Raw genomic sequence first — 27,367 nt, forward strand, 5'->3', positions numbered from 1 at the left:
TTAAATGATGTTACTGGATGGTTTTGCAATGTGCATGACAACAATACCCACTTGCATATCATGCTTATGCCAGGAATAAGAACTATTAATGTATATTCATTTGAAATAAGTCTGTTATTATAACAAGAAGAACCTTTTATTGATTAATGTTACTTTTAAACGAAAATATTAAATGAAGATATTAAATTCTTTGAAGTATGTAGCTTTCTTACTATGTACACTACATATACTTCTCACAAAACATTTAGTCCCCCTCTGGAAAGGCCACCTGTCTTATAATGCCACTTTCCTGGTGCAGAAGAGGTGACTGTATAAGAGGGGTACCACTGTATATCTCACATTTTGGGTACATTTGTCATAGCATGACATCTGATTCATTAGTTTGTTTTATTGCACAGTGACACAAGTAGGTTATTTAGTACCAGAGCTATTGGAGTAATGTGTCATGCCCAAAGATAACCATGGCAGTCAAACTTGGCTGATTTAATGTAGGCTTCAATTCCACACCTTTCATTTGTGAGTCTGGAGCACTAACCTCTGAGTCACCATGAGTATGGAACACTAATCTCTGAGTCACCATGAGCATGGAACACTAACCTCTGAGTCACCATGAGCATGGAACACTAATCTCTGAGTCACCATGAGCATGGAACACTACCCTCTGAGTCACCATGAGCATGGAACACTAATCTCTGAGTCACCATGAGCATGGAACACTCATCTCTGAGTCACCATGAGCATGGAACACTAACAGCTGAGTCACCATGAGCATGGAACACTAACCTCTGAGTCACCATGAGCATGGAACACTAATCTCTGAGTCACCATGAGCATGGAACACTAATCTCTGAGTCACCATGAGCCTGGAACACTATCCTCTGAGTCACAATGGCTCCTCTAGACATCTGAAATATGCTTAATGAAGTACAAGAATGTTTTCAGATATAATCATGAGTTTTTAAAAAATTTAAGTTTGAGTAAAACTAATAAAATTCTTAATTCCATTATGTACATAATATCCAGATTATGATGTATTTTCACTTCGTGTACTTAGATAATAAAACATAAGCACTGTTAATTTGTGTGAAAAAAGATTTTTAAATTAAAAAAAATATTTCTCATTATTTTATGACATTATCCAAACTCATAAATATTAATGAGTTTGATAGAATTTACCTTCAATGAAAATTATTTAATTTAAATACCTCAAATGGATGGTACTTAAGACATTTTAATGGAATTTTTCAATGTTTTGTTTCATTTTCACTATACTTACTGCAGTATTATATTGGTGCTGACATCAGTATTATCTAATTTAGATGTCAATGAATGCCTGGAGCGGCCTGATGCATGTAAGAATGATGCTTCTTGCTTTAACAGAATCGGTGGCTACACATGTCGGTGTCAAGCTGGATGGCAAGGACCCAACTGTAATATTGGTAAGAATAAATTTCTGATTTTAGTTTTACTTTGCAACCCACTTTACTGTATTTTTACCTTATGTTCCCATTCTCACTGAAAAAAATACCTCAAACTTGCACATGTTGTTAACATGTTTATATGTAAGTATGTATTTTGATTGCATTCATATAAATACATTAAAGGAGACCAGAAACCAATGGAAATATAGAATAATAATAAAAGTACTATAGCAGAAAACCTTATTCTGAAGTATCATCTGCGACCGTAATGCCAATATTAAAATATTGGCCTATCTTCTAGAAGCTGAATTTCCGTGACCTCGTATGCAAAATTTCCGTGCCTATTCGGTTACTTTCGGGATGTGACGTCATAGTAGCGACTCCAGCAGCCCAAGTGGGAGTTGCCAGAGTAAAAGACAATACCGTTTTGCGTTGCTTACGGGTGTAATAGAACATTAAGAAAAGCCTGTGGACAACATTTTTTTTCTTTTCCGAAAGATAAAGGCATAATGAAAGAATGGATACATTATTACAAACGAGTCGATTTCAAAGCAACACCATACAGCACTCTGTGCTCGTTACATTTCTCAAAGGACTGTTATGAGAGGGATTCTGAAAAAATGGCAGCTCAAAGATACGCAAATGCTAGGCCTAGACTAAAAGTTGGCGCTGTTCCAGACATATCGTTGAATAATAAAAGTGTTAAACTTGCGAGTTACGAAAATAGGCAGAAGGCCGAGTAAGTGACCACAAAATGCAACAATCAATTCACAGATCTTTTATCTACGCCAGCAGTGCTAAAAATAAATCTGATAGCCCGACACCCTGGGCCCCTCTGGTTTTAGTTTCGGCCCATCCTGTATTCAAAGTGAGGTGCCCGTCAGGCTTGTCGAAACAAAAATTGTTTGCCTGAGGAAACTTTGATCGCGCTGGTGAAATTAGTAAATGTATTTTCAAGATGTTGACATACATGCCTTAACACGGCACAATCTAAATCAAATCACTACTGTCCAAGGTGAAATTTAGATTTGATTTTAATCAAATGGAGGCTTTGCCAAAAATAATATTCTAAACCTGTCGTGTTTCGAGAAAACACAATTTTCAGTAATCTTATAAAAATTACAAATTTAAAAAAAAGTAATTGTATACATGTAGTATGTATAAACGGTAATCTGAAATGATTGGAACTGATATAAAACTATTCCTTGGGCAGTTTAAATAGCAGCGATTAAAAGAAAAGAGGTCAAAGTTTCACATTAAATGGCTGACAATAGAAACTGGGGGGGGGACTATTGACCCAACGCTCAACCCCTTGCCCCAATGTGCGAGCGCCCATGGGACGTACCTTTTCTCCATGTGATACGCCTCATTATTCCCCCAGGACAAGCCCATTTTGCATATTCTGGTCAGCTCTGGCTAAACTGCAAAATAGCTAAAGTTTTGATTTAAGTACGCAAACAATAAAGCCGGTGCGACTAATGAATATAACTCCTTATCCTTGCATTGATCTTGTGAAAAGGACTGCCCTTCGGACATACTTCAAAGAAACCATGTTCGACAGTGTGTGTATGTTTAAGCACCAGCAATTGATTGCCAAAATAAACGATGCCTATTTTGTTGTTACTTACGATGCCATGGACTTCAGGTTTAAGGCTTAATGCATGTAACACTGTTTGCTGAACAATATACTGCATGGTATATTTTGTTTTATTTCTTGTAATTTAATCATGGTAATTAAACTTTACATATACGGTAGAGGAATGTCAGGTGTTAACTGGCCGAGTTTCTTTGGCGGAAATGGAGATGCGATTTTGTTTGCAGAGAAAATTTCACAGTGATCATTCATTTAAGCTAATTGGTGACAATTTTGTTCTTTTAATTTTTTTATACTATAGTACTGTTGTAGTTGTTTAAAAACATCTGAAATTTACTTGAATAATGTTTAATTTTCACGTTCTATTTACTAAAGAAGAAAAAAAGAAAAATACTGTTGTGTGATATTAATTATTTTGTCCAGTACCGGATTTAGAGGTGTGTGCGTGTGATTTGAATTTTTAACGTAGCTTTAACAATTTTTCAGGCATATCACTACGATGTCTGCAGTGTGGCAGTTTAGATTGTGGATTGCATACGTTATATCTATTTATAAATGGTTTGGGGTTGGGGTTTTTTTCTTCTGACAAATGAAAATTGACAGACATAATGTAATAATCGGGACTTCGCTGCGAAAAATTTAGAGATATTACGAGATCGGGATGTAGATGAGGAAATACCCCCAAAATCGGGAGGTTTTTCTCCCGGCTTGAGAGTTGACAGGTATGAACTGGCCGGGCTTGTGGAATTTCAGTCAGGGCTTGAGTTTATTTAAGTCACCAGCCCGGGGCCTGTGCCTACAAAATTTCTTTTAGTACTGACAAGTACAGTACATAAACTATTATATCAGACTGCAGATTCAAGTTTTGAATGTGCAACCCAAATGTGGTCTCCTTCCGTCTGCCTCGCTCGCCAATGTTTATGTTTGTATTCGAGGACTGGCTAGTATTGCGTCACGGTACCACGTGATCTGTCGTCTCATTACAACTCGGAAAAACTCGGCAATTTACGGAATCGTGGTATCTTCCATGCAATAAAATCACTACCCGCTTACGATATTTAATTTATAAACATGACAGTCGAATTAAAATCTGTAGAGAATTACATACGTAGAAGGAAAATTTTGATTTCTAGTCTCCTTTAAACTTGGATACATCGGTGGTATCTGTATATGTATGAATTTTACTGCTTTAAATAAATTAATGAGGTTACAGATAATTATCTTTGTATGCATTGTTATACACAGCAATAGTGTTGGCACCAATGTTTATGTGTTGTGTTCAAGTTTTGTGTGAAAATTTGTGTTAATGTTTTACTTTAATTTTGTGTTAAGTTGTGTGTTAATGTTTTGTGTTAAGTTGTGTCAGTCATTTGTGTCGGTGTTTTGTGTTAAAGTTGTGTGTTAAGTTTTGTGCTTATGTTTTGTCTTACATTTGATGTTAATGTTTTGTGTTAAGTTTTGTGTGTATGTTTTGTGTAAATGTTTTTTATTGTTATTTTGTGTTAATGTTCTGTGTTAAGTTTTATAGGAAAGCTTTTTTAAGTCATTTACAGGGGAATGCATTTTGCCATTTTGAATGTTGCATAAACATGAATCTTGAATGAGTTAAAGTTTGATTGACATCAATAGAGATGCCAACCATTCAAGATTTTGTACATTTGATATAAATTTTTAATGAAAATTATGCATTTTGATGAAAAATGGTAGCAGAGTTGAGGCAGAGAAAAATACTGATAATTTCTGTCAGAGTACAACAATGATGAAAATATTTAAGCAGAACACTGGTATTTACGTTAATTGTTTTAGCTGACAATGTTGAATGTAGTGCCTTAATGTAAGCAATGGATCAACTATTTATTCTCACCTGAGCATAATTGTTAAGCATGCAATAGTACATTGGAAGATGCAATACTGGCTGGTTACCAGTTATTTGTTAAAGATAAATCACAAATCACTCCGTATGTATTATGAAAAAATGAAAAACATTGTCTTTATCACTCAGTAGGTATTGTGGAAAGAGTTGTCTTTATCGCTCAGTAGGTATTGTGGAAAGAGTTGTCTTTATCACTCAGTAGGTATTGTGGAAAGAGTTGTCTTTATCAATCAGTAGGTATTGTGGAAAGAGTTCTCTTTATCAGCAGGAGAAAAGCTTTATTTAAACCCTGTTTATTTTATATTTTTTTCATACTGGACTTGAAATCACTGTACCGGTTATTTGAATAAAAAATTACTTTGATCATATGTGGAAACATTGTCAGGATTTGCTAACGTTTTAATTGTGTCAGTACACTATATATATCAACATTATAAAAATGCTGACAAAATAAACATGAATTACATGTTTACTACATACCATATATAGCAACCAGATGTTTGCTTACAATTTCTTGATTCAAAATGGGCACCTTGCTTGCTACAAGGGAGGCAAAATAATAAGGTTTAGGAGTCAATCTGCTGTGTGCACCTAGTTCCCTCAGTCTGAATTTCTCATGGAAGTTAGAGATATCATCAGAAAAGGATGTTTACATGCATTAGAAGGTGAATATTTATGCAGAAATGCAACATTTGCGAAGGCATTGTTAGCTCTAATGTGTGAATTTGGCATTAGGCATTGTTAGCCCTAATGTGTGAATTAGGCATTAGGCATTGTTAGCCCTAATGTGTGAATTAGGCATTAATTTCGATTTGTAAGGTGAGTTTGGGAGATCTTAAGTTGAAGTTGAATTGATTTAAGTAACACTTGCAAAAGTACAGCCACTTAAAAAAATGTGCATGTTAAGTGGGCAGGTTTTGAAATCATGATTAGTTTATCACAATAACTGGTGTCCAGGCAGTTATGATTACAGAAGTTCATTTTTTTTGACAATTACTGTGCATTCTGAATGGGCTGCTTAGATAAGATTCCTGATGCGAATACTAATGAGTTGGCATTGCTTGCTTTTAATGAAGTGTTCTCCCTTACAATATTTTAATACTGTAAATAATTAAAATGTTTCTCAAAATTTCAGTAAGGCAAATTATATTCTTGCCAAAAGAATAAAATATGGACAACCTAAATATGATTATATTTCCTACATATCTAAGATGTTTGAATTTAAGACACAGGTAAACCTTGCAGCATTGTATCCATGCCAACTTTAATTTTAAAACACTCTTATAGACATCAAAGAATGTGATCGGGGAGTGTGCTTAAATGGAGGAACCTGCCAGGAATTACCAGGGTCCTATAGATGTGTCTGTCCTGATGGCTACACAGGTGTCAACTGTGAGAGTGGTAAGTTTCTTTTAAATGTCAAACCAACACTAATCATGACTAAAAATAGTAAAACACTAGTTGCAGTAAAAGGTCAGATAAGTATGGTCAAGGAACTGTCCTTTGATGGTATCAGTTTTGGTTGCTACCATCCATGAATCTAAAGACTAATAGGAATGCAGTCAATAGTTTGAGGCTAGAAAAACCTGAATGATATCTTCTTTTCTTTCATTCATAAGTGATAGTAGTAACATTAAAACTTAAAATTGCAGGTATCACATTGATTGTTCTAATATCATTGAATATTACCATATAGACTCATATACAAGTCAAATCCAACTGCATGGATCCAGATCTGCCATCACATAATGAGCCCGCAGATCAAAGTCTATGCAGTGTATTAGGAGTAATCAATAAATGAAAAAGATAGACCCTGATCTGCCAGTGCATTATGTAACAGCAGATCAGAGTTTCTATAGCTTGGACCTGACATACAAGTGAATAGATGTGGTATTTGTAATGATAAACTTATAACTATGACAATTTATTCTTTACCCATCTGACCAGATATTCTTAAGCCAAAAATAATATTTATCTTATATACACTAACTGCTGCCTCTGACTAGGTCTCGTTATTTCAGATGGTAAGTTTTGTGTCATTTTTATCTCTTCTTTTCAGATAATGATGAATGCTTTGAATTCCGACCCTGTCAGAATGGAGCAACTTGTATCAATCTGCAAGGTTCCTTTAGATGTGTGTGTCCACCTGGCTGGTTAGGGACACTTTGTGATACTGGTAGGAAGGAAACACTCAAATACAAACTATAGCAATTGGCAATATAGCAGTTGGCAATATAACAATTAGCAATATAGCAATTGGCAATTTACTGCATTATTTATGCAATCTAAATATTGAGAAACTGGTCATTGAATGAAATCTATTCAGTTAGTTTAGGTCCTATGTAATTAACTTCTAACAGTAACTATGGCAGACTTCTTGTCCTTAAAAGGGTAGATTTTAATTTCTTTTAATGTTACATAATTAAATTAAGATGGATAAGATATTTCCATTTTAGTTATCTTTTAAGATAACAGGAATGCAATTTAAAAGCATCCTTTGAGGTATAACAACTAAAGCATGGGTTCATCTGTAACGGAACACCACCATTTGTAAGCTATGTTAATGACTGTCACTTGCTTGCTAGTGTTGTTATATTATGACTGTTTGCAGTAAAATTGACATTCTTAACAAAATTATCTGTACATTCAAAAAGTCTATTAATGCATTATTTCATGGGACAAAAATTAAAGATGATTTCAAATACACATCAGATTCCAAAATAGCTATGTTGTCAGACTCCGAAACTTAATCTTGCTTAATTATGTTTTCTCGTGATCCAAAAAATAAGAATGATTTTTATAATGAAATTAAGAAAATGACTGATTGATGTCCTTTATTACCTGGTGTCTTTTATATGCAAATGTTCTCTAAGGCAGGTTGCAGTTTATTTCATGTATTTAATTATTAAAATGTTATAATTTCAGACAAGCCTGACTGCAACCCAGAGAACAACCGTTGTCTAAATGGAGCCACCTGTGTTGATATACCTGGCTCATATAAATGTGTCTGTCCACCTGGCTTTACTGACACTAACTGTGGAATAGGTATTGCAAACTTTGTTCTTTATTTAGGCTGATTATGCTCTGTAAAAATTAATAGTAGTTACAAACAGTGCAAGATTTAAACTCCAGCTCAAAATCCCAAAAGTTGAAATCGCCAAATGGAGATTCAAAAGCCATATTGTAACCATCTTTTCCCTCTGTCTGTCTGTTTGAGAAATCCATGCATTAACACTTCTTGTACCCAGAGCGACACTTACATAGGAACTGATGAAATTTGGTAAGTGAATTACATGTTATGTGCAGATTAGATTTAAAGGTTTCATCTTTTTAGATACAGTTATGATGGAGTTATTTGCCCCTTTTCTATCAATATTACATTACTACTATAGCAGATCCATGTAGCTAGTAGAATTCAGAAGTTATTCAACATATTCCATTGCAGTCTGGTGTCTACATTTTCTCAAGACAGATGTGCCATTTATGCCATTTGATAGAGTTATGGCCCTTGATAATCATATCTTTACATGGGATCTGGCTCATAACTGGCATAGCTCCACAGCCCCTAAACATAATTGGATTCCATTTGGTTGTTAAACTGTATAATCCATGCAGACATGTCTTTTAAAGGTTTCTTCATTTCTGGTTCAAATTTGACAGTTATTTCCCAGTTTTCATCAATAATAAATCTCCACTAGCACTAATCATTGAAACCCGCATTGTTTAGTAACCATTCAACATAACTTAAGCATAACCATTCAGCATAACCATTCAACATAACCATTCAGCATAACCATTCAACATAACCATTCAGCATAACCAGTATAACTCTGCAACCTTTAAACATAGCTGGAATTCACTTTGCTTGTGAATTTCCTGTAACATGCCAATGTAATTTTTTAACGGTTTCATCTTTTCAGGTCCAATTTTGATATAGTTATTGCCCTTTTTCCATCAGTGTTAAATCTCCACTACAGCAGATCTACATAACTAGTATAGCTCAAGATCTATTCAGCATATTCTGATGTAATTTGTTGTGTACATGGTCTCAAGACCAAGATGTGTCTTTCATGGGTTTTGTCTCAACTCCATTTAGGATAGAGTTATGGCCCTTGAAAAATAACTTCATATCTTTGCATGGGGTGTTGCTTACAAGTGGCATAGCTAAAGAACCATTCAACATTTTCTGGTGCAATTTGGTATGGATATTGTCCCATACACATACATGTGTCCTTTGTGGGGATAGTCTTATTTAGAAGATTTATGTCCCCCTCATTGCTTGAACTCCTGACATTTGTTTTTGCAAGACAACAACACCAAAATGTTTTGGATTTTAATTAAATCTTGCTTGTGGCTTCAAGTTTATGAATTCTTTGGTTGCATTATTCCATGACATTATTTACAGGAGTTATGTAACCTGATTGCCCATCCTTCAGGATTCAGTTTCTGCAGTATAACATTCCTAAGCGTTGTTGGAGAAATGTTGATGAGACATTGAATGAGTTCGATTTTCAGGTGTTCAGTAGCATTGTTTAAAAAGAGCTATGGAACCTTATTGCCCTTCCTTCTAACTACAGCATAACTTTACTGAATTTTCAGAAGTTATGCCCCCTGATTTTCGGCTATCCTGAATTTGGTTTATGTAGCATTTTATCAGCAAAGTTTGCATGGATTTCTACTAAATTTTGGTGTGTTGCTTTATACTGATGACAATTTCATTTACAAGAGTTTTACCCCTGATCTTCCAGTTATTTTGGCAGCATAACTGTACTAAGGAATGTTGGAATTCAATCACATTTCTTTTTCACCTTTATATAGAAGAATTATTTCCCCTGATAACCCAGTCACCTAGTAAGTTTTGTAGGGTTTTGCCAAGGATCCTGTAGTGAGCAGGTTCCTTTGCATTAATGGCTTTAGTTCACAGTTTGCAATATTTCCTGCAGATAATCTTTGCTGGTTTTTCAGATGTTTTAATTGCAAAGAGTATATTCATTGTTCTTGCCTAATTACAGCTTTTGAACATTTGACACAAGTACAGCTCATGAACATTCGATACAATTTCAGCTCATGAACATTTGACACAATTACAGCTCATGAACATTGAACACAATTACAGGTCATGAACAATTGACATAATTACAGCTCATGAACATTTGACACAATTACAGCTCATGAAGATTTGACTCAATTACAGCTCATTAAGATTTGACTCAATTACAGCTCATGAACATTTGACAATTACAGCTAATGATGTGACACAATTACAGCTCATGAACATTGGACACAATTACAGCTCATGAACATGTGACACAATTCTAGCCTATGAACATTTGACACAATTACAGCTCATGAACATTGGCCACAATTACAGCTCATGAAGATTTGACCCAATTACAGCTCATGAAGATTTGACTCAATTACAGCTCATGAAGATTTGACTCAATTACAGCTCATGAACATTTGATACAATTACAGCTCATGAAGATTTGACTCAATTACAGCTCATGAAGATTTGACTAAATTACAGCTCATGAACGTTTGACACAATTACAGCTCATGAACATTTGACACAATTACAGCTCATGAACATTTGACACATGGAGTTACTCATTGAACTGCTTGCAGATTCATCCTCGATTATGCTGAAAACATTCAATGAATGATATTAAAATATTCACAGCAGATGAGCCAATATTTTTGAGAAAGACTTCACTTATCCACAATGTTCAAACAATTTGGCCTCATTATATCGCAGTGAACTATTTCATGCTAGAAAACAAAGCAACACTACCAATTTAAGATCACTTTCAGCTAACCACATTTCCATCCATTCCAAAACCAAATAAAGAACTCTTTAAGAAACGTTTTCGATATTCAGGGTGTTAATTTGGAACAGAATCTCAAAGGAAACAAATTATGTCACCTTCTTTAAATAAACTCATTATTATTATTATCATCATTATTATTGTTATTTTATTTTCATTACTGATTTCCATCATACTTAACTAATAAAATGAGTTTATTCATAGTTTATTGTTGAATGTGAAATCAGCTTTAAAGTTAGATCCATTTTCTTTATACAAAGGAAAATAATAATTATGTGTCAATCTTTTATTATGTGCTATTCCAGATATAGCTGAATGCAGCCTCTTCCCTTGTGGAAACAGTGCTACATGTATTGAGACCTTTGGGAGTTATCGCTGCCAGTGTGCCCCTGGATATATGGGACAAGATTGTAGACAAAGTGAGTTCTGTATCATCAATTTTTTATAAACTTTTTATTTAATTAACAAGCTTAAATTGACTAGTGACCAGCCTACATGATTATTGAGGCACACACTTACAAAGATGAGTTATTTGTTGACAAACCATTTTATGCACATTTTGTTATTCATTTTTACAGATGTGAATGAGTGTGAGCAGTCCAATCCATGTGGCAACAATGGAACATGTATGGACACTTTTGGCTCCTATTACTGTGTTTGTCCTTTTGGATGGACAGGGTTCAATTGCACCATGGGTAAGTCAGTACAGTCGTATAGAGTATTCACATAACTTGTTTTGAATAGAAATATTTACAAGATAAAAAACAGTGAAATTTCTTTCAACCAGACACTGGTGGGACTTAAAATTATGGTAGTGTTAGCTAGGCTTCCAGTTTTAGAGGTTGGGTTACTACTATAAGAATGACTTTTCTGATGCTAAAATATGTGAGATGTCTGCAGAAAAAAACTGGCTGAGAGAAAATAAGTTTCACTGAATTTAGTAACAAGTAATAATAATAATAATGGTGATAAAGTCAAATCTGTAAGAGTTCATACATGTTGAGAAAACAATCTGACATTTGTACACAGGTGGCCTCTGTTTGCAAGTTCACTGTTAAAGGAAAATACTATTATAATTATTATTATTATTATTATTATTATTATTATTATCGATAGATTTATTATCTATATTATTCAGCAAAATCATAAAATACATGTTTATGCTTTTCTCCCTAAACTGATGTTCCACACAAGATTACTGTGGCCTGCTCACCTTAATCCATATCATAAATTAGATTATCACTGACTCTAAAAAATATATCCCTGATCTTTGTTGTTTTGTGTGACAGTACAAAAATATCAATACTAATTTACAGCTTTTATGCGACTGTTAAATCAAGGACTGACTCTTTACTTTACCAGCTTATATAATTAGGCTTAGAAATAGGTGTTCATACTTCAAACAATATCTAGATTAACCAGTTGGTAAACTTGTGGGATCAAAATACAGTCAGTTTATGTGATGCATAGGGAATGACAAGAATTCATATGTTGCTGTTGTTAGAAGCATAGTAACTAAAACTTAACCTGCCTTTTCCAGTGAGTTTGTAAATATTGAATAACTCATGATCCTAATGAAAATGTGAATGTAACTCACGTTTCTTCTGAAAGATGAACTCTTTTCATCATAGATAACTTTATTTCACAGGAAAATAGATGAAGTTATCAAGCTACATCTGTCTCACTGAACAATAAATGAATTGCTTTGTTCATCTGCTAATCATTTAATTTTTGGTGAGTGGAGGAGTAGGGAGCTTAAATTTGTGTGGACAACAAATTCAAACCCCCACATAACTTGAAAAAAATATTTTTGCTCAGAATGTTAGAATTTTTTTATCATTTCCATTCAATTAGTTGAAAAAGAAAAATTATCTTTAATACAGGAAGTAAAATTTGTCATCTTAACATAAATCTAGGCCTACCCTCCCACCTGACCCAAAAATGTCCAGCCCCTAATGATAAAATGATAAACCTTTCTTTTGAATTTGACATACTGACATCATTACTATATACAGACAATGTGACTAGAGTATGGCGACTACAAGCAAAATAAGAACTGTTGGCATTCACATAATATGTCTTTAGGGACCAACCATTTCATTTTTGGGGGGTAGGGTTGGGGTTGGGTATGAGTGCTCAAATTGTCCTTCAAGCCAGGATTTTTTTGTTACCTTAGGGTAATTAATTTACTTTTTCTATAAATCAGGGCAATAATAATGTTTTCAATCATTTTGAGTCTGGAAATTTGTTCGAAAGAATCCCAGGTACCATCTCCCCAAATTAAATGGTCAGTCTTTACTCTAACAAAACCTTTCTCTTAAAGCAAAAGTTTAATTTGCATGAACTGAATGGTCACTGTCAACATGCTCCATTAAACACTTAAAGCAGTTAAAAGCCATCAATTTGTTAGGAAAGACGTGGTCACTCAGACCGTGGAAAGCAGATTAACCATTATAGATGATACATTTAATAGGAAATTTGCCAGGGTAAAATTTGAATAGCCACTGAGACTAGGTAACTGTTTGGACAGGTTTGACTACTATAAAATTCCACACTTTAAAGTTTTGCATTCTTTATTTTGTCTGCGTTTAAGCAGTTTCTTCCTGATTAGGGACATGCCTGGTTGCTGTAACATTCTAGGTGGATCTAACCTGATCCCCGATGTTAAGGCATCATATCATTATTTTAGATGCTAACAGAAAAATATTTTATATTTGTGATTGAACTCATTGCTTAAGTCCTGGAGATAGAATTTAGTAAAGAGAGTAGATGATTTAATACCCAAATTTGACTCTTTCTTTAGATTTCAACGAATGCCTCCAGCAGCCTTGTGCCAATGGGGCCACATGTGTGAACACACCGGGGTCCTTCCAGTGTAAATGTCTTCCAGGGTATCATGGCAGGGACTGTGGTATTAGTAAGTTTTTTTAGTCACTTAAGAGTCTATAGTGTATAGTTTATACCTATGTAAAAGCAGGGTACTATGATATCATTAGTATAATATCAACATTACACCAAAGTATATGTACAATGAATAATTAAAAAAGTGAAGCTTGCAGGTACTGAGTACAAAATATTTGCCTGGGTACCAATGGAAGGATGTTAGATGTATGTCACTACAGTCTAACCTGTTAGGTACCAATGTAAAGGTGTTAGCTGTATGTCACTACAGTCAAACCTGTCAGGTTCTAATGGAAAGATGCTTGATGTACGTCACAAGAGTCAAACCTGTCAGGTACCAATGGTATGTGGATACATCTTGATATGTACAGATGGCCACAGAGTCATGTTAAATAGTATGTGAATACATATTGATGTGTACAGTTGGCTACAGCCTTTTACATGGTATGTGGATACATACTGATGTGTACAGTTGGCCACAGAGCCTTATACATAGTATGTGGATACACATTGATGTGTACAGTTGGCCACAGAGCCTTTTACATGGTATGTGGATACATATTGATGTGTACAGTTGACCACTGAGCCATTTACATGGTATGTGGATACTTGTTGATGTATACAGTTGGCCACAGAGCCTTTTACATGGTATGTGGATACATCTTGATGTGTACAGTTGGCCACAGCCTTTTACATGGTATGTGGATACAGCTTGATGTGTACAGTTGGCCACATAGCCTTTTACGTGGTATGTGAAAACATATTGATGTGTACAGTTAGGCCCCATAATAATATTACATGATATATGAATACATATTGATGTGTACAGTAGACCACAGAGTCTTGTATATAGTATGTGGATACATAGTGATGTGTACAGTTGGCCACAGAACCTTTTACATGGTATGTGAATACATATTGATGTTTACAGTTAGGCCACAGAATACTCTTACATGATATATGATTACATATTGATGTGTACAGTAGACCACAGAGCTTTGTATATGGTATGTGGATACATTGTGATGTGTATAGCTAGCCAGAGTTATGTTACATGATATGTGCATACATCTTGGTCTGTACAACAGCATTGTAGCAAAGAGCTTGAAAGTTGGCAGCTGATATACAGGCTATGAATAACTGCTGTATTCAGATATTTATCCATTCAGTGAATCTAAGGTGTCTATTGACAGCATCCATAAATAGGTTTAAAAATGATTTTACAATAAAAGGAAAAAAAAAACATTCTTCCTTTGTCATCATTAAAGGTCAGTTAGTGTATATAAATCCACATTTTAATCCATTAAAAGAAATTTCACAAACATTTTGTGGGATGAAAAAAATCTTCATTTTTTGGGTATGAAATTTTCAACATTGACTGTTATGCAAACAAATACATTACAAAGAAAGAAAAGTACTGCAGCAAACAAAAATTAAAATTAAATCAGTGAATCTAAGGTGTCTTTTGACAGCATCCATAAATAGGTTTAAAAATGATTTTACAATAAAAGGAAAAAAAAACATTCTTCCTTTGTCATCATTAAAGGTCAGTTATTGTATATAAATCCACATTTTAATCCATCAAAAGAAATTTCACAAACATTTTGTGGGATGAAAAAAATCTTCATTTTTTTGGGGATGAAATTTTCAACATTGACTGTTATGCAAACAAATACATTACAAAGAAAGAAAAGTACTGCAGCAAACAAAAATTAAAATTAAATCGCCTAACCCATTTACCATCTTAAGCTATTTTTCTGCTTATCTTCATTAGATACAAATGAGTGTACAGAATCAGGAACGAATCCTTGTCTAAATGGAGCCACATGTGTGGACAGCATAGGATCATTCTACTGTCAGTGTGCCGATGGATGGAGTGGAGACAGGTGCCAGACTTGTGAGTAGTTTTTTGAAATAATTTTCTTCAGTGGCAGACACCATGTCATCAAAAGTTAATTCAGAAAACAAAACTATCTGGAACATATTTTTACATTTGATAAAAACACTTGAAAAGTAACTCAATCAATGAACCCATAATCAATAGGTCAATCAGCAAATTGGTTAATTAATCAATAGTATTTAGGAAATTATTTTAGAAATACAAATGTGGTTTTAACTTGGTTTTACCATTTTCGAGGGTATCAGAGAATTATTTCTGTTCAGCAAAGGAAACAGCCTGATTTATACCCATGCTTGGGATGAGTAAATTTAACCATATATTAATTCCAAAAATTTATAATTTTATATATTGTCTTTCTTTACTAGACTGTGAGCATCTTTATAATAGCATGGCATGATCATATTAATTGATACACATGTACAGTAAAGGTGTAAGAAACCTTTCCAACCCCCATAGATTGTGGTTTGTTGTTATATTGTTTATGATTTTAGATTAAAATAAATTATATTTTCAGTAATTACTAAGTACTGTTCTAGTTTTGCCTTCAGTGGTTGAAGCATGCAATGCAATGTGCAGACACCAATGTTAAAAAAATCTATTCATTTAAGCACACCTTACAACACTAATTTTGTTATGTATTTGATTTAGTGATGTTATCATGCCACAGTTTTACAATATCATTATGAACACATGATGATGTTGATGCTGCCAGATGGCAAGGTCAAGGTTACAGCTTGCAGAAAATTCCTTTTCTTTTTTCATTGGCTATTGTCTGTACTATTGCCTGTGGACTATTGCTATTGCTTATGTGGACACAACTAGTCATGGTAAACATGCTACTTTGTATAAGTGCAACTCTGTATTGCAGTGAATTGGAAATGGATGGTGGGGGGGGATCTGTATTTGTTGTAGATGCCATCATTCCAAATACAATAATGATATACTTCAGTGGCAGGATATGATGACATTAAAAGATTTTTGAAGCATGTCAAGCTCAAGTAATGGATGACTACAAAATTGTATAAGGAGAAAATCATTTGATTTGGTCTAGGATTAGTGTTATGTGAATGAAGCACAGAAGTGTGTGTACCCAAAGATAGGTACATTAGTAATATACATCATCTTGACATCCAGTCAATCAAGTAATCAATCAATCAATCAATCAATTAATCAGTCAATCAGACAATCAATCAGAAGTAATCAATCTCTTAATTAAGCAATCCGATTTTGGTCAAAACGCAAATTCTTCTTTTTGCCAGATTTTGACCTTTGCCTGCAGTCACCATGCAAGAACAATGCTACATGTGTAAGCAGTGTGCCAGGATCATTTGAATGTGTTTGCCCTGCTGGATGGATTGGTCAATACTGTAGAACAGGTAAGAGTTATCTACCTTTAAAAGCAATGTGCCAAGATCATTTGAATGTGTTTGCCCTGCTGGATGGATTGGTCAGTACTGTAGAACAGGTAAGAGTTATCTACCTTTAAAACTACATAAAACATTTGTTTAGTTTGAATGAAAGCTTGGGGAAACTTTACTTATATTCTAGTCACACAGTGTTCCACAAAGTGTATTCCAAATGAGACAGTATTCCACAAAGTGTATTCCAAATGAGACAGAGTATTCACAGTCAGAGGGCATACCACAAAGTGTATTCTACTTGAGACGTATAGTGTTCCAAAGGCTTAACATGTTCTGCAGGCATCAGAGTATTCCACAATGTGTATTCCACATGAGACATAGTACTTCACAGTATAGTATACACGTATTCGAGAAATTTACATTTGCCGTCTCTGCCTTCATTTGTCCAGACTAAATATTTAGAAATACGTAAAAACAAACATTGTAAGAATGAAAAAAATATCAAACATTACTCAGCGGTGTGGCATCAAATCATTGTCCCTTTAAAATGAAAAATTGAATGCATTGCACCCATATATCCTGAAAACCCAGTGATTTTGTGTCAGTGGGTAAAGACAAAAAATATCTCACAAATCATCAATGTTATCTCACATGGGATGCATAGAGACCACATCCAGTGGCACAGCTATGGTTGTAGGTATCATCACTAGGGTTTTGCATGTATTTAAGTTTTTCTGACATTGTTGTATGTACAGTCATGAAGTTGATGTACGTATTCATATAGGAAGATACAGCGAACCTTGTGCTAAAGTAGGTCACTGGCTCACATTTTATCATTCAACAGTTACATTATGTTTTTACACTTATCTCAGCTTCTTAAACCTTTGAATACAGTTGTAAATGTTTTGGGTATTTAGGAATATTAAACACCTCAAGGACCTACTGTTACGGTCACAGTGACCTGCTATTAAGGTCACAGTGACATGCTTTTCCTGCTATAGCATCTGTACAAGGTTTTTAGATTATACCATGACAGAAAGATAAGAAATAGCATTCTGATGAACTTTTGTTAATACCTATTACACAGCATGGTATCAGGAAACCATTATGGCAATGAAGTTTTTCAGACATTCACAAATGGACTGGGGGCCCCGAGTGGCCGAGTGGTCTAAAGCGCTCTTCGTTACGGATCACTGCCATCTCACCTCTGTCTGTGGTGGTTCGAGTCTAAGATTCAGCCAATGTGGGCATGTGAGAAAGCTTGCCAGTAGCTTCTCGTGGGTCGGTGGTTCTTTTCGGGGTTTTCTGGGTTCTTCCTCCACCATTAATACTGGCCGCCATGTATAGCCAATCGTGCTGAAAAATGGCGTTAAACCCCACAACAACAACAACAACAACAACAAATGGACTGTATGTACACAGGAACAAATCACAGCTTCAAAATCAACATACTTGAGATCAAAATCAAGCATATTTACTACCTTTTCGTTCATAAAATAACATAGTCATTATTTTTCTGGAATAATCTTTAGGAGCCATTGCTTGAGTCATTTATGCTGTTTTTTGATAGATCATTATTCATGAGTGGTCTATTTTAGCACAATAAGGGAATGAATAATGCAAAGATGAGTCAGCTGCAAAGAGGCAGATGACAGAACTTATCATGATTGACAGAATTATTTTCTTAGATTAAAACAAATATCTCATTAAATATTTTCAAAAATATCCCTTTTTATTTTCACATTTTCTCAAGGAATTGGCCATGAAAGAAAGAGGTGAATAAAATTTGAAACCGTATCACTCATTTATACCAGCTACTCAGTTTTAATAAAATCTTTTTAAGTAGTGTGGTAGGAGAAGTGATTAGAGGATTTAGTCTAAACTTCAGTTCTCAAGAATACCACTTTATGCAACAATTTTTCAGTGCAACACCCAAAAATGAGGCAGTGGAAAGCTACACCAGCTCCATATCTTGCCTACAGTGTTTAAATAAAATTATGCAAACAATTTAGCTAGAGGAACATTGACAATCTGAATGACCAATTTTTTAAGAGAAAAACAAACAAAATCAGTTGACCTACAAAGTTTTAATAAAATCCCTTGAAAAGGTTGAGAGAGGGAGGCAATAAGCTGTTTTCTCAAATGATTCCGATTTTTTGGACAACTTTGGAAGACATGCCCTCAGAATAAGTAAGAGAAAAAAGTAAAATCAGATAGTGCATCTGCAACGAACACATTTTTGGGCTATTAGTTTCATCAGAATTTTCTGGGACAAGTGATGACAAGCTATATCACAGATACATAGACAGACAGACTGACAGATAGACAGATGGACAGATTGACATGACAGTCCATCCAACAGATAGATGGACAGATTGACATGTTGAGACAACAGTATCACCACTTCACTGAAGTGGGTGGGGGAGATAAATATTTCTCATTGTTCCCAGTTTTGATTTTGAAAGTTAAAGTTAAATCATCCAATGACCAACAGCTTTTTTTCTAAGGCTATGCACTCATTTCTCTTTTCATTTGAAACCCTGGTATCAATATTATTGCATAATATATTAATGCTCAGTTATTAAAATAAACAAGTTGGTTATTTATAAGTTAGTTTTTGTTTTTTAAATGAAATTTTATGGTGACCCCCCAAAACAATTTTATACAGATGTGCCTAAAATGTACACAGTGGTTGCTGTTTGTTCACCGTTTCTCTTGCTGTAGAGTGATTATTGAAATAATATACATATCTCATTGACTCCATATAAATTAGCAAAGTTATAAATTGTTACATGCATAGGCTGTTCATGACTTCAGTCCAAGCACAAAATGTTTTAATAAATCACTGTAAATATCCAATTTTAAACACAAATGCTGTGAAAAAATCAGTGTATTTTTGTACATAAAATTCCATGGATTACATTGTTGCTATAAACCACACATTTGAAGACTCAACAGTGATTCTTCTGAAAAGACAATAGGAATCCTGCCATGACATTAAGTACTGATTAAAATATCCGTTTTGGCAAAATAAAAAAAATGGATAAAAAATAATAAATTAAAAGTTATGTCCATGAATTTTGTGGTGAATTATTTATACATCAGAATATATCTTAAGACAAAATCAAATTTTTCATGCTGGTAATATTTTTCAGATGAGAATGAATGCTTACTGAGTCCGTGTAAACATGGGGCAACATGTATCAACACTCAAGGGAGTTACCGCTGTAACTGTGCCCCAGGATATGGTGGGATTCACTGTGAGATAGGTACAATAATTAATCTTGCATTTTCTCACCAAGTGACTGGTATATATATAAAGTTAAAGTGCAATCTATAAATTGCAAAATAAAATACTCCTATAGTAATCCTTCACTCAGTCTAGTGTATCTCTCTCTCTCTCTCCCTTCCTATCCCTGTCTGTGTGTGTGTCTGTTGGTCAGTGAGCCTTTGTTTCTCTCTCTCTCTCTCTCTCTCTCTCTCTCCCTTCCTATCCCTGTCTGTGTGTGTGTCTATTAGTCAGTCAGCCTTTGTTTCTCTCTCTCTCCCTTCCTATCCCTGTCTGTGTGTGTGTCTATTGGTCAGTCAGCCGTTGTTTCTCTCTCTCTCTCTCTCCCTTCCTATCCCTGTATGTGTGTGTGTCTATTGGTCAGTCAGCCTTTGTTTCTCTCTCTCTCCCTTCCTATCCCTGTCTGTGTGTTTGTCTATTGGTCAGTCAGCCTTTGTTTCTCTCTCTCTCTCTCTCCCTTCCTATCCCTGTCTGTGTGTGTGTCTGTTGGTCAGTGAGCCTTTGTTTCTCTCTCTTTCTCTCTCCCCCTTCCTATCCCTGTCTGTGTGTGTGTCTATTGGTCAGTCAGCCTTTGTTTCTCTCTCTCTCCCTTCCTATCCCTGTCTGTGTGTGTGTCTATTGGTCAGTCAGCTGTTGTTTCTCTCTCTCTCTCTCTCCCTTCCTATCCCTGTATGTGTGTGTGTCTATTGGTCAGTCAGCCTTTGTTTCTCTCTCTCTCTCTCTCTCCCTTCCTATCCCTGTCTGTGTGTGTGTCTATTGGTCAGTCAACCTTTGTTTCTCTCTCTCTCTCTCTCTATCCATTCATGCAGAGTGTTTTATTCGGTTGCAGTATTTTTATATCTAATTTGCAATCAAATCAATTATCAAACACTTTAAAATATATATGTAAAGATAAAATTAATGTATTTGAGGATTTGGTGGGCATATTTAGAGATAACAGTCATGTATTTGAGGATTTGATGGGCATATTTAAAGATAACAGTCAAGTATTTGAGGATTTAATGGGCAGATTTAGAGATAACAGTCATATATTTTAAGATATTATGGGCATATTTAGAGATAACAGTAATGTATTTCAGGATTTGATGGGTAGATTTAGAGAGAACAGTCATGTATTTGAGGATATTAAGGGCAGATTTAGAGATAACAGTAATGTATTTGAGGATTTGATGGGTAGATTTAGAGATAATAGTCATGTATTTGAGGATTTGATGGGTAGATTTAGAGATAACGGTCATGTATTTGAGGATTTTATGAAGCTGATGGTGGTATTGATATTGGACATTGAGTTTCATTGGCTGCACATTAATAGATTGTACAATTACCAGTTGATGTCATGATATCCTCAAAACACAAGACTTTTCCCTCCCCACCCCTTATAATACATTTTTGAAATTGTGAATCCCATAATATGCTATTCTACATGGTGCTATGTTGCTGGTATTATCATGACATCAAAACATTCTTGATTGTACTATGTCACAGAGAGAGAGAGTCATGATTTCATACATTTTCCATGGTACTGTGTCAGAGAAAGTTATGATGTCACACATTCATCAATATGGTACTGTGTCACAGAAAAAGCTCTGATGTCACACATTGTCTTTGATACAGTCATAACATTACAACATTCTCCATGATACTGTGTTCAAGAGTCATGATGTCACACATTCTCCATTGCACCATGTGACAGATTCATGTTACAATAGTAGTAAAAATTATATCAATATATAATTAATTTTACTATCACAAATTTATCATATTTAACCAATCAGATATCATGTTATATTAGCTATCAATTTTTCAGCCAGTCAAAACACAAATTACATTTGCTATGTATTAGAATTTACTTATTAAAAAGCATCATATTATCAGCATTTTTTAAATGTACACAAATTTTCATAATTATTATTGATTATGTCCTTTATAACCATGTCATTCATTTTTGGTTGTTTTGTAAATCATCTAGCGTACTTTTTGGTTAAAACTAGTCATCTCTGTGTCATCTCTTTTTCATCTTAGAGGAAAATTACTGTAGAAATGAACCCTGCAAGAATGGAGGAACCTGCTTCAAGACTCCAGGCTCTTATTACTGCCAGTGTCCGAAGGCTTACACTGGGGTCAACTGTACTGAGGGTATTAGCATCTACATGTTTATACATAAATACACACACACACACACACACACACACACACACACACACACACACACACACACACACACACACACACACACACACACACACACACACACACACACAGACTTACATACATACATATACACACACATACATACATACCAGTACAGTCTGTAGATTAGTTTATAATATTAGTTTAAGTGTTGTAGTTTATAATATTAGTTCGAGTGTTGTCATCCTTTATTACAGATGTTGATGAATGCACTGTATACATTGGAATCTGTAGTTTATAATATTAGTTGGAGTGTTGTCATCCTTTATTACAGATATTGATGAATGCACTGTATACATTGGAATCTGTAGTTTATAATATTAGTTGGAGTGTTGTCATCCTTTATTACAGATATTGATGAATGCACTGTATACATTGGAATCTGTAGTTTATAATATTAGTTTGAGTGTTGTCATCCTTTATTACAGATATTGATGAATGCACTGTATACATTGGAATCTGTAGTTTATAATATTAGTTGGAGTGTTGTCATCCTTTATTACAGATATTGATGAATGCACTGTATACATTGGAATCTGTAGTTTATAATATTAGTTGGAGTGTTGTCATCCTTTATTACAGATATTGATGAATGCACTGTATACATTGGAATCTGTAGTTTATAATATTAGTTGGAGTGTTGTCATCCTTTATTACAGATATTGATGAATGCACTGTATACATTGGAATCTGTAGTTTATAATATTAGTTGGAGTGTTGTCATCCTTTATTACAGATATTGATGAATGCACTGTATACATTGGAATCTGTAGTTTATAATATTAGTTTGAGTGTTGTCATCCTTTATTACAGATATTGATGAATGCACTGTATACATTGGAATCTGTAGTTTATAATATTAGTTGGAGTGTTGTCATCCTTTATTACAGATGTTGATGAATGCACTGTATACATTGGAATCTGTGAACATAGTGCAGCATGTATCAATTTGAAGGGAGCTTTTGAGTGTACCTGTCCTGATGGACGTCAGGGGCCGACATGTGGAGATGGTAAGCATTGATTAAGTAAAAGCAAATGTTATTTGTTGTTGCTAAAATAATTGGGCTTTTTCAAGAGACAGTAGAATACCAAAATATTGTTTTCAATTAGGATTAACTAAAAATGTATTTAGCAAGATATTTTTTCTGATAATGTAGTCCGAGCTCTTGGATAGGGCATACAGGCATTAAAAGTTTAACTATCCTACACAAATAAATGCATGCTTTGTATTTTACTTGGAAATATGACTTAAGTTTAGACAGATATGCATAAGGGGGGAGGGAGAGAGAGTTAAGAGTGAGGAGAGTGATGTATGTATGTTTGATGAGTCTGTAACCATTCTGTAAATATATATGTTGTAGATGGCCACAAGGTTGGTTACTTTCACAAAAATTTAGTTTCACTCTGTGTAAATAAAGCCATTATTATTAACCCTCATGTACAACTTGTCTTCAGAGTGTTTGTACACTGAATATTTGACAGTTATAAAACAAATGCATTCATTTACAGTGTATCAGTGTTTATTTCTTTCAGACATAGATGAGTGCTTAACCCTGAAGCCCTGTCAGAATGGGGGAACCTGTATCAACACTGATGGTTCCTATACCTGTATCTGTACCACAGGATGGCAAGATCAGCATTGTACCACAGGTTTGTGTTATTTTCTTATATGCTTTAGCACTTTGCAAGACATATATAGTTTGGTATCTGTCCCTTGACCTGTCATAACATTGTACTGTCCATATATGTCCCTTGGCCTGTCATAACATTGCATTGTCCATATCTGTCCCTTGGCCTCTCATAACATTGTATTGTCCATATCTGTCCCTTGGCCTCTCATAACATTGCACTGTCTATATATGCCCTTGGCCTCTCATAACATTGTACTGTCCATATATGTCCCTTGGCCTGTCATAACATTGCACTGTCCAGATGATTTCAAACCTGGTTTCTCTGTTCTAAATTTCCACCTGCCAAGCAGTCCAAAACCAGCCATTTTCAGGATGAAGGTGAAAACAAGTTTAGATTTATAATTGTTTTCTTGGTTGCTAGCTCAAAAACCAGAAGGTTTTGATGAGACAACTAAGGCAAGTAGGTAATATTCCAGCGTAATTGTTAATTTTTCAAATTCTATTATATGGAGCTAATAGAAGTTGTACATTGTTACAGATGTGAATGAGTGCCCAACAATACCTTGTATGAATGCAGGAGTGTGCAATAATACAGTAGGAAGTTACAGCTGTGATTGCCCACCAGGATGGACTGGGTTCAACTGTGGTACCAGTAAGTGTTGTAACTAAAAAATTTGTACAAGCATGACATTTCCATAATTTGGGAAATCAACAAGATGTTTGTATTCTTATCATGTACTTTAAACCAGTTCCCATTTATGTTAATGTAACTGTTCAGTAGTTTCCCCTCATCAGTGTGTCAATTGCTAAAGCCACTGCAAAGGAAAATGTGTAACCTTGAGTTGATTTTTTTAATATGTACCCATTAATGGCAGTGATTAACTGCAAAAGGAAAATGTGTAACCTTGAGTTGGTTATATAGTATACACACATATTTATTTGATATAAACAATGGGTGTGGCATTTGATTTATCTTCATTCCATCTGGCATAAAATGTGATTCACTGTACACTTGTTGATTTGGAATTTTTGTCCAATAATTTAAGTTCATTGTGCAAGGTCAAATTTCTGGGAGTTGTGATTACACTGCAAAGTTGTGAGAATTTAAAACATGCAAGATGTTTCCCATATACCTTAAATGATTTTAAAAATTTTGTTGCTTTAATTTTTTCAAAAATATATTACATCAATCCACCTTTTTACAAGACTAAATAACTCATATTTCCCAACTTATATCAGCAAAAGATATTCTGAATATAAAAATGACAATGTAACATTGTAATAATTTTGCTGTGCTAAGTGTTTTATCATTGAGATTTTAAAAAAATAAAAGATGTTGATTTTTTGAGGTATTTGTATTTTTTTCAGATGTAGATGAGTGTTTGAAGAATCCCTGTCAAAATGGTGGAGTCTGTATTGATAATCCTGGATCTTACACATGTAAATGCTCCAGTGGATGGACAGGCAAAAACTGCACCATAGGTAATTATCATGTAAATGCTCCACTTGATTGATAGGCAAAAACTGCACCATAGGTAATTGTTTTGTAAATGCTCCGGTGGATGGACAGGCAAAAACTGTACCACAGGTAATTATCATGTAAATGCTCCAGTAGATGGACATGCAAAAACTGCACCATAGGTAATTATCATGTAAATGATCCAGTTAATAGACAGGCAAAAACTGTACCATAGGTAATTATCATGTAAATGCTCCAGTAGATGGACAGGCCCAAACTGCACCATAGGTAATTATCATGTAAATGCTCTAGTAGATGGACAAACTGTACCATAGGTAATTATCATTTAAATGCTCCAGTAGATGGACAGGCCCAAACTGCACCATAGGTAATTATCATGTAAATGATCCAGTTAATAGACAGGCAAAAACTGTACCATAGGTAATTATCATGTAAATGCTCCAGTAGATGGACAGGCCCAAACTGCACCATAGGTAATTATCATGTAAATGCTCTAGTAGATGGACAGGCAAAAACTGTACCATAGGTAATTATCATGTAAATGCTCCAGTAGATGGACAGGCAAAAACTGCACCATAGGTAATTATCATGTAAATGATCCAGTTAATAGACAGGCAAAAACTGTACCATAGGTAATTATCATGTAAATGCTCCAGTAGATGGACAGGCCCAAACTGCACCATAGGTAATTATCATGTAAATGCTCTAGTAGATGGACAGGCAAAAACTGTACCATAGGTAATTATCATGTAAATGCTCCAGTAGATGGACAGGCAAAAACTGCACCATAGGTAATTATCATGTAAATGATCCAGTTAATAGACAGGCAAAAACTGTACCATAGGTAATTATCATGTAAATGCTCCAGTAGATGGACAGGCCCAAACTGCACCATAGGTAATTATCATGTAAATGCTCTAGTAGATGGACAGGCAAAAACTGTACCATAGGTAATTATCATGTAAATGCTCCAGCAGATGGACAGGCAAAAACTGCACCATAGGTAATTATCATGTAAATGATCCAGTTAATAGACAGGCAAAAACTGTACCATAGGTAATTATCATGTAAATGCTCCAGTAGATGGACAGGCCCAAACTGCACCATAGGTAATTATCATGTAAATGCTCCAGTTGATGGACAGGCAAAAAATGCACCATAGGTAATTATCATGTAAATGCTCCAGTAGATGGACAGGCCCAAACTGCACCATAGGTAATTATCATGTAAATGCTCTAGTAGATGGACAGGCAAAAACTGTACCATAGGTAATTTTCATGTAAATGCTCCAGTAGATGGACAGGCAAAAACTGCACCATAGGTAATTATCATGTAAATGCTCTAGTAGATGGACAGGCAAAAACTGTACCATAGGTAATTATCATGTAAATGCTCCAGTGGATGGACAGGCAAAAACTGTACTTTCAGTAATTATCACATAAAATCAGTGCTGTCCAACCTTTTTGATACCATGGGCCACTGAAAAATGTTTTTCTTGAAGCAGAGAGCCACAGCAGAAAATTGAAAAGCAAAAACTATATAGCTGCTCGAGCTCTGGCAGGCTATTTAAAATCAGCCCGTGAGCTGCATGTGGGTTGGACAGCACTGATGTAAATGCTTCAGTTGATGGGCAGGGAAAAACTGAACTATAGACAACTGTCATGTAAATGTTTCAGTGGATGGACAAGCAAAAACTGTACTTTAGGTAATTATCATGTAAATGTGCCAATGGATAGACAGGCAAAAACTGTACTATATATAATATATAGACAGGCAATGACTGTGCTATGGGTAATTATCATGTAAATGTGCCAATGGATAGACAGGCAAAAACTGTACTATAGGTAATTATCATGTAAACATTTCATTGGATGGACAGATAAACAATACTATAGGTAATTA

General features: G+C 34.8%; 1 protein-coding gene across 1 annotated transcript in view; it reads left to right on the forward strand.

The window, feature by feature from the left end:
* LOC149798563 (uncharacterized) overlaps window positions 1-27,367 on the forward strand; it is a 258,625-nt gene that overhangs the window by 65,821 nt on the left and 165,437 nt on the right. The window contains exons 22-36 of the mRNA XM_089957207.1: window positions 1,320-1,439; window positions 6,176-6,289; window positions 6,948-7,064; window positions 7,814-7,933; window positions 11,019-11,132; window positions 11,292-11,408; window positions 13,517-13,630; window positions 15,389-15,511; window positions 16,774-16,890; window positions 20,031-20,144; window positions 22,187-22,300; window positions 23,245-23,364; window positions 23,888-24,004; window positions 24,524-24,637; window positions 25,354-25,467. Of these exons, the coding sequence (XP_089813333.1) occupies window positions 1,320-1,439; window positions 6,176-6,289; window positions 6,948-7,064; window positions 7,814-7,933; window positions 11,019-11,132; window positions 11,292-11,408; window positions 13,517-13,630; window positions 15,389-15,511; window positions 16,774-16,890; window positions 20,031-20,144; window positions 22,187-22,300; window positions 23,245-23,364; window positions 23,888-24,004; window positions 24,524-24,637; window positions 25,354-25,467 (1,749 nt within the window). The remainder of the gene's footprint in view (window positions 1-1,319; window positions 1,440-6,175; window positions 6,290-6,947; window positions 7,065-7,813; window positions 7,934-11,018; window positions 11,133-11,291; window positions 11,409-13,516; window positions 13,631-15,388; window positions 15,512-16,773; window positions 16,891-20,030; window positions 20,145-22,186; window positions 22,301-23,244; window positions 23,365-23,887; window positions 24,005-24,523; window positions 24,638-25,353; window positions 25,468-27,367) is intronic.

This window comes from Sinohyriopsis cumingii, chromosome 5, assembly GCF_028554795.1.
Source record: "Sinohyriopsis cumingii isolate HCF-2022 chromosome 5, ASM2855479v2, whole genome shotgun sequence".
Taxonomy (NCBI): domain Eukaryota; kingdom Metazoa; phylum Mollusca; class Bivalvia; order Unionida; family Unionidae; genus Sinohyriopsis; species Sinohyriopsis cumingii.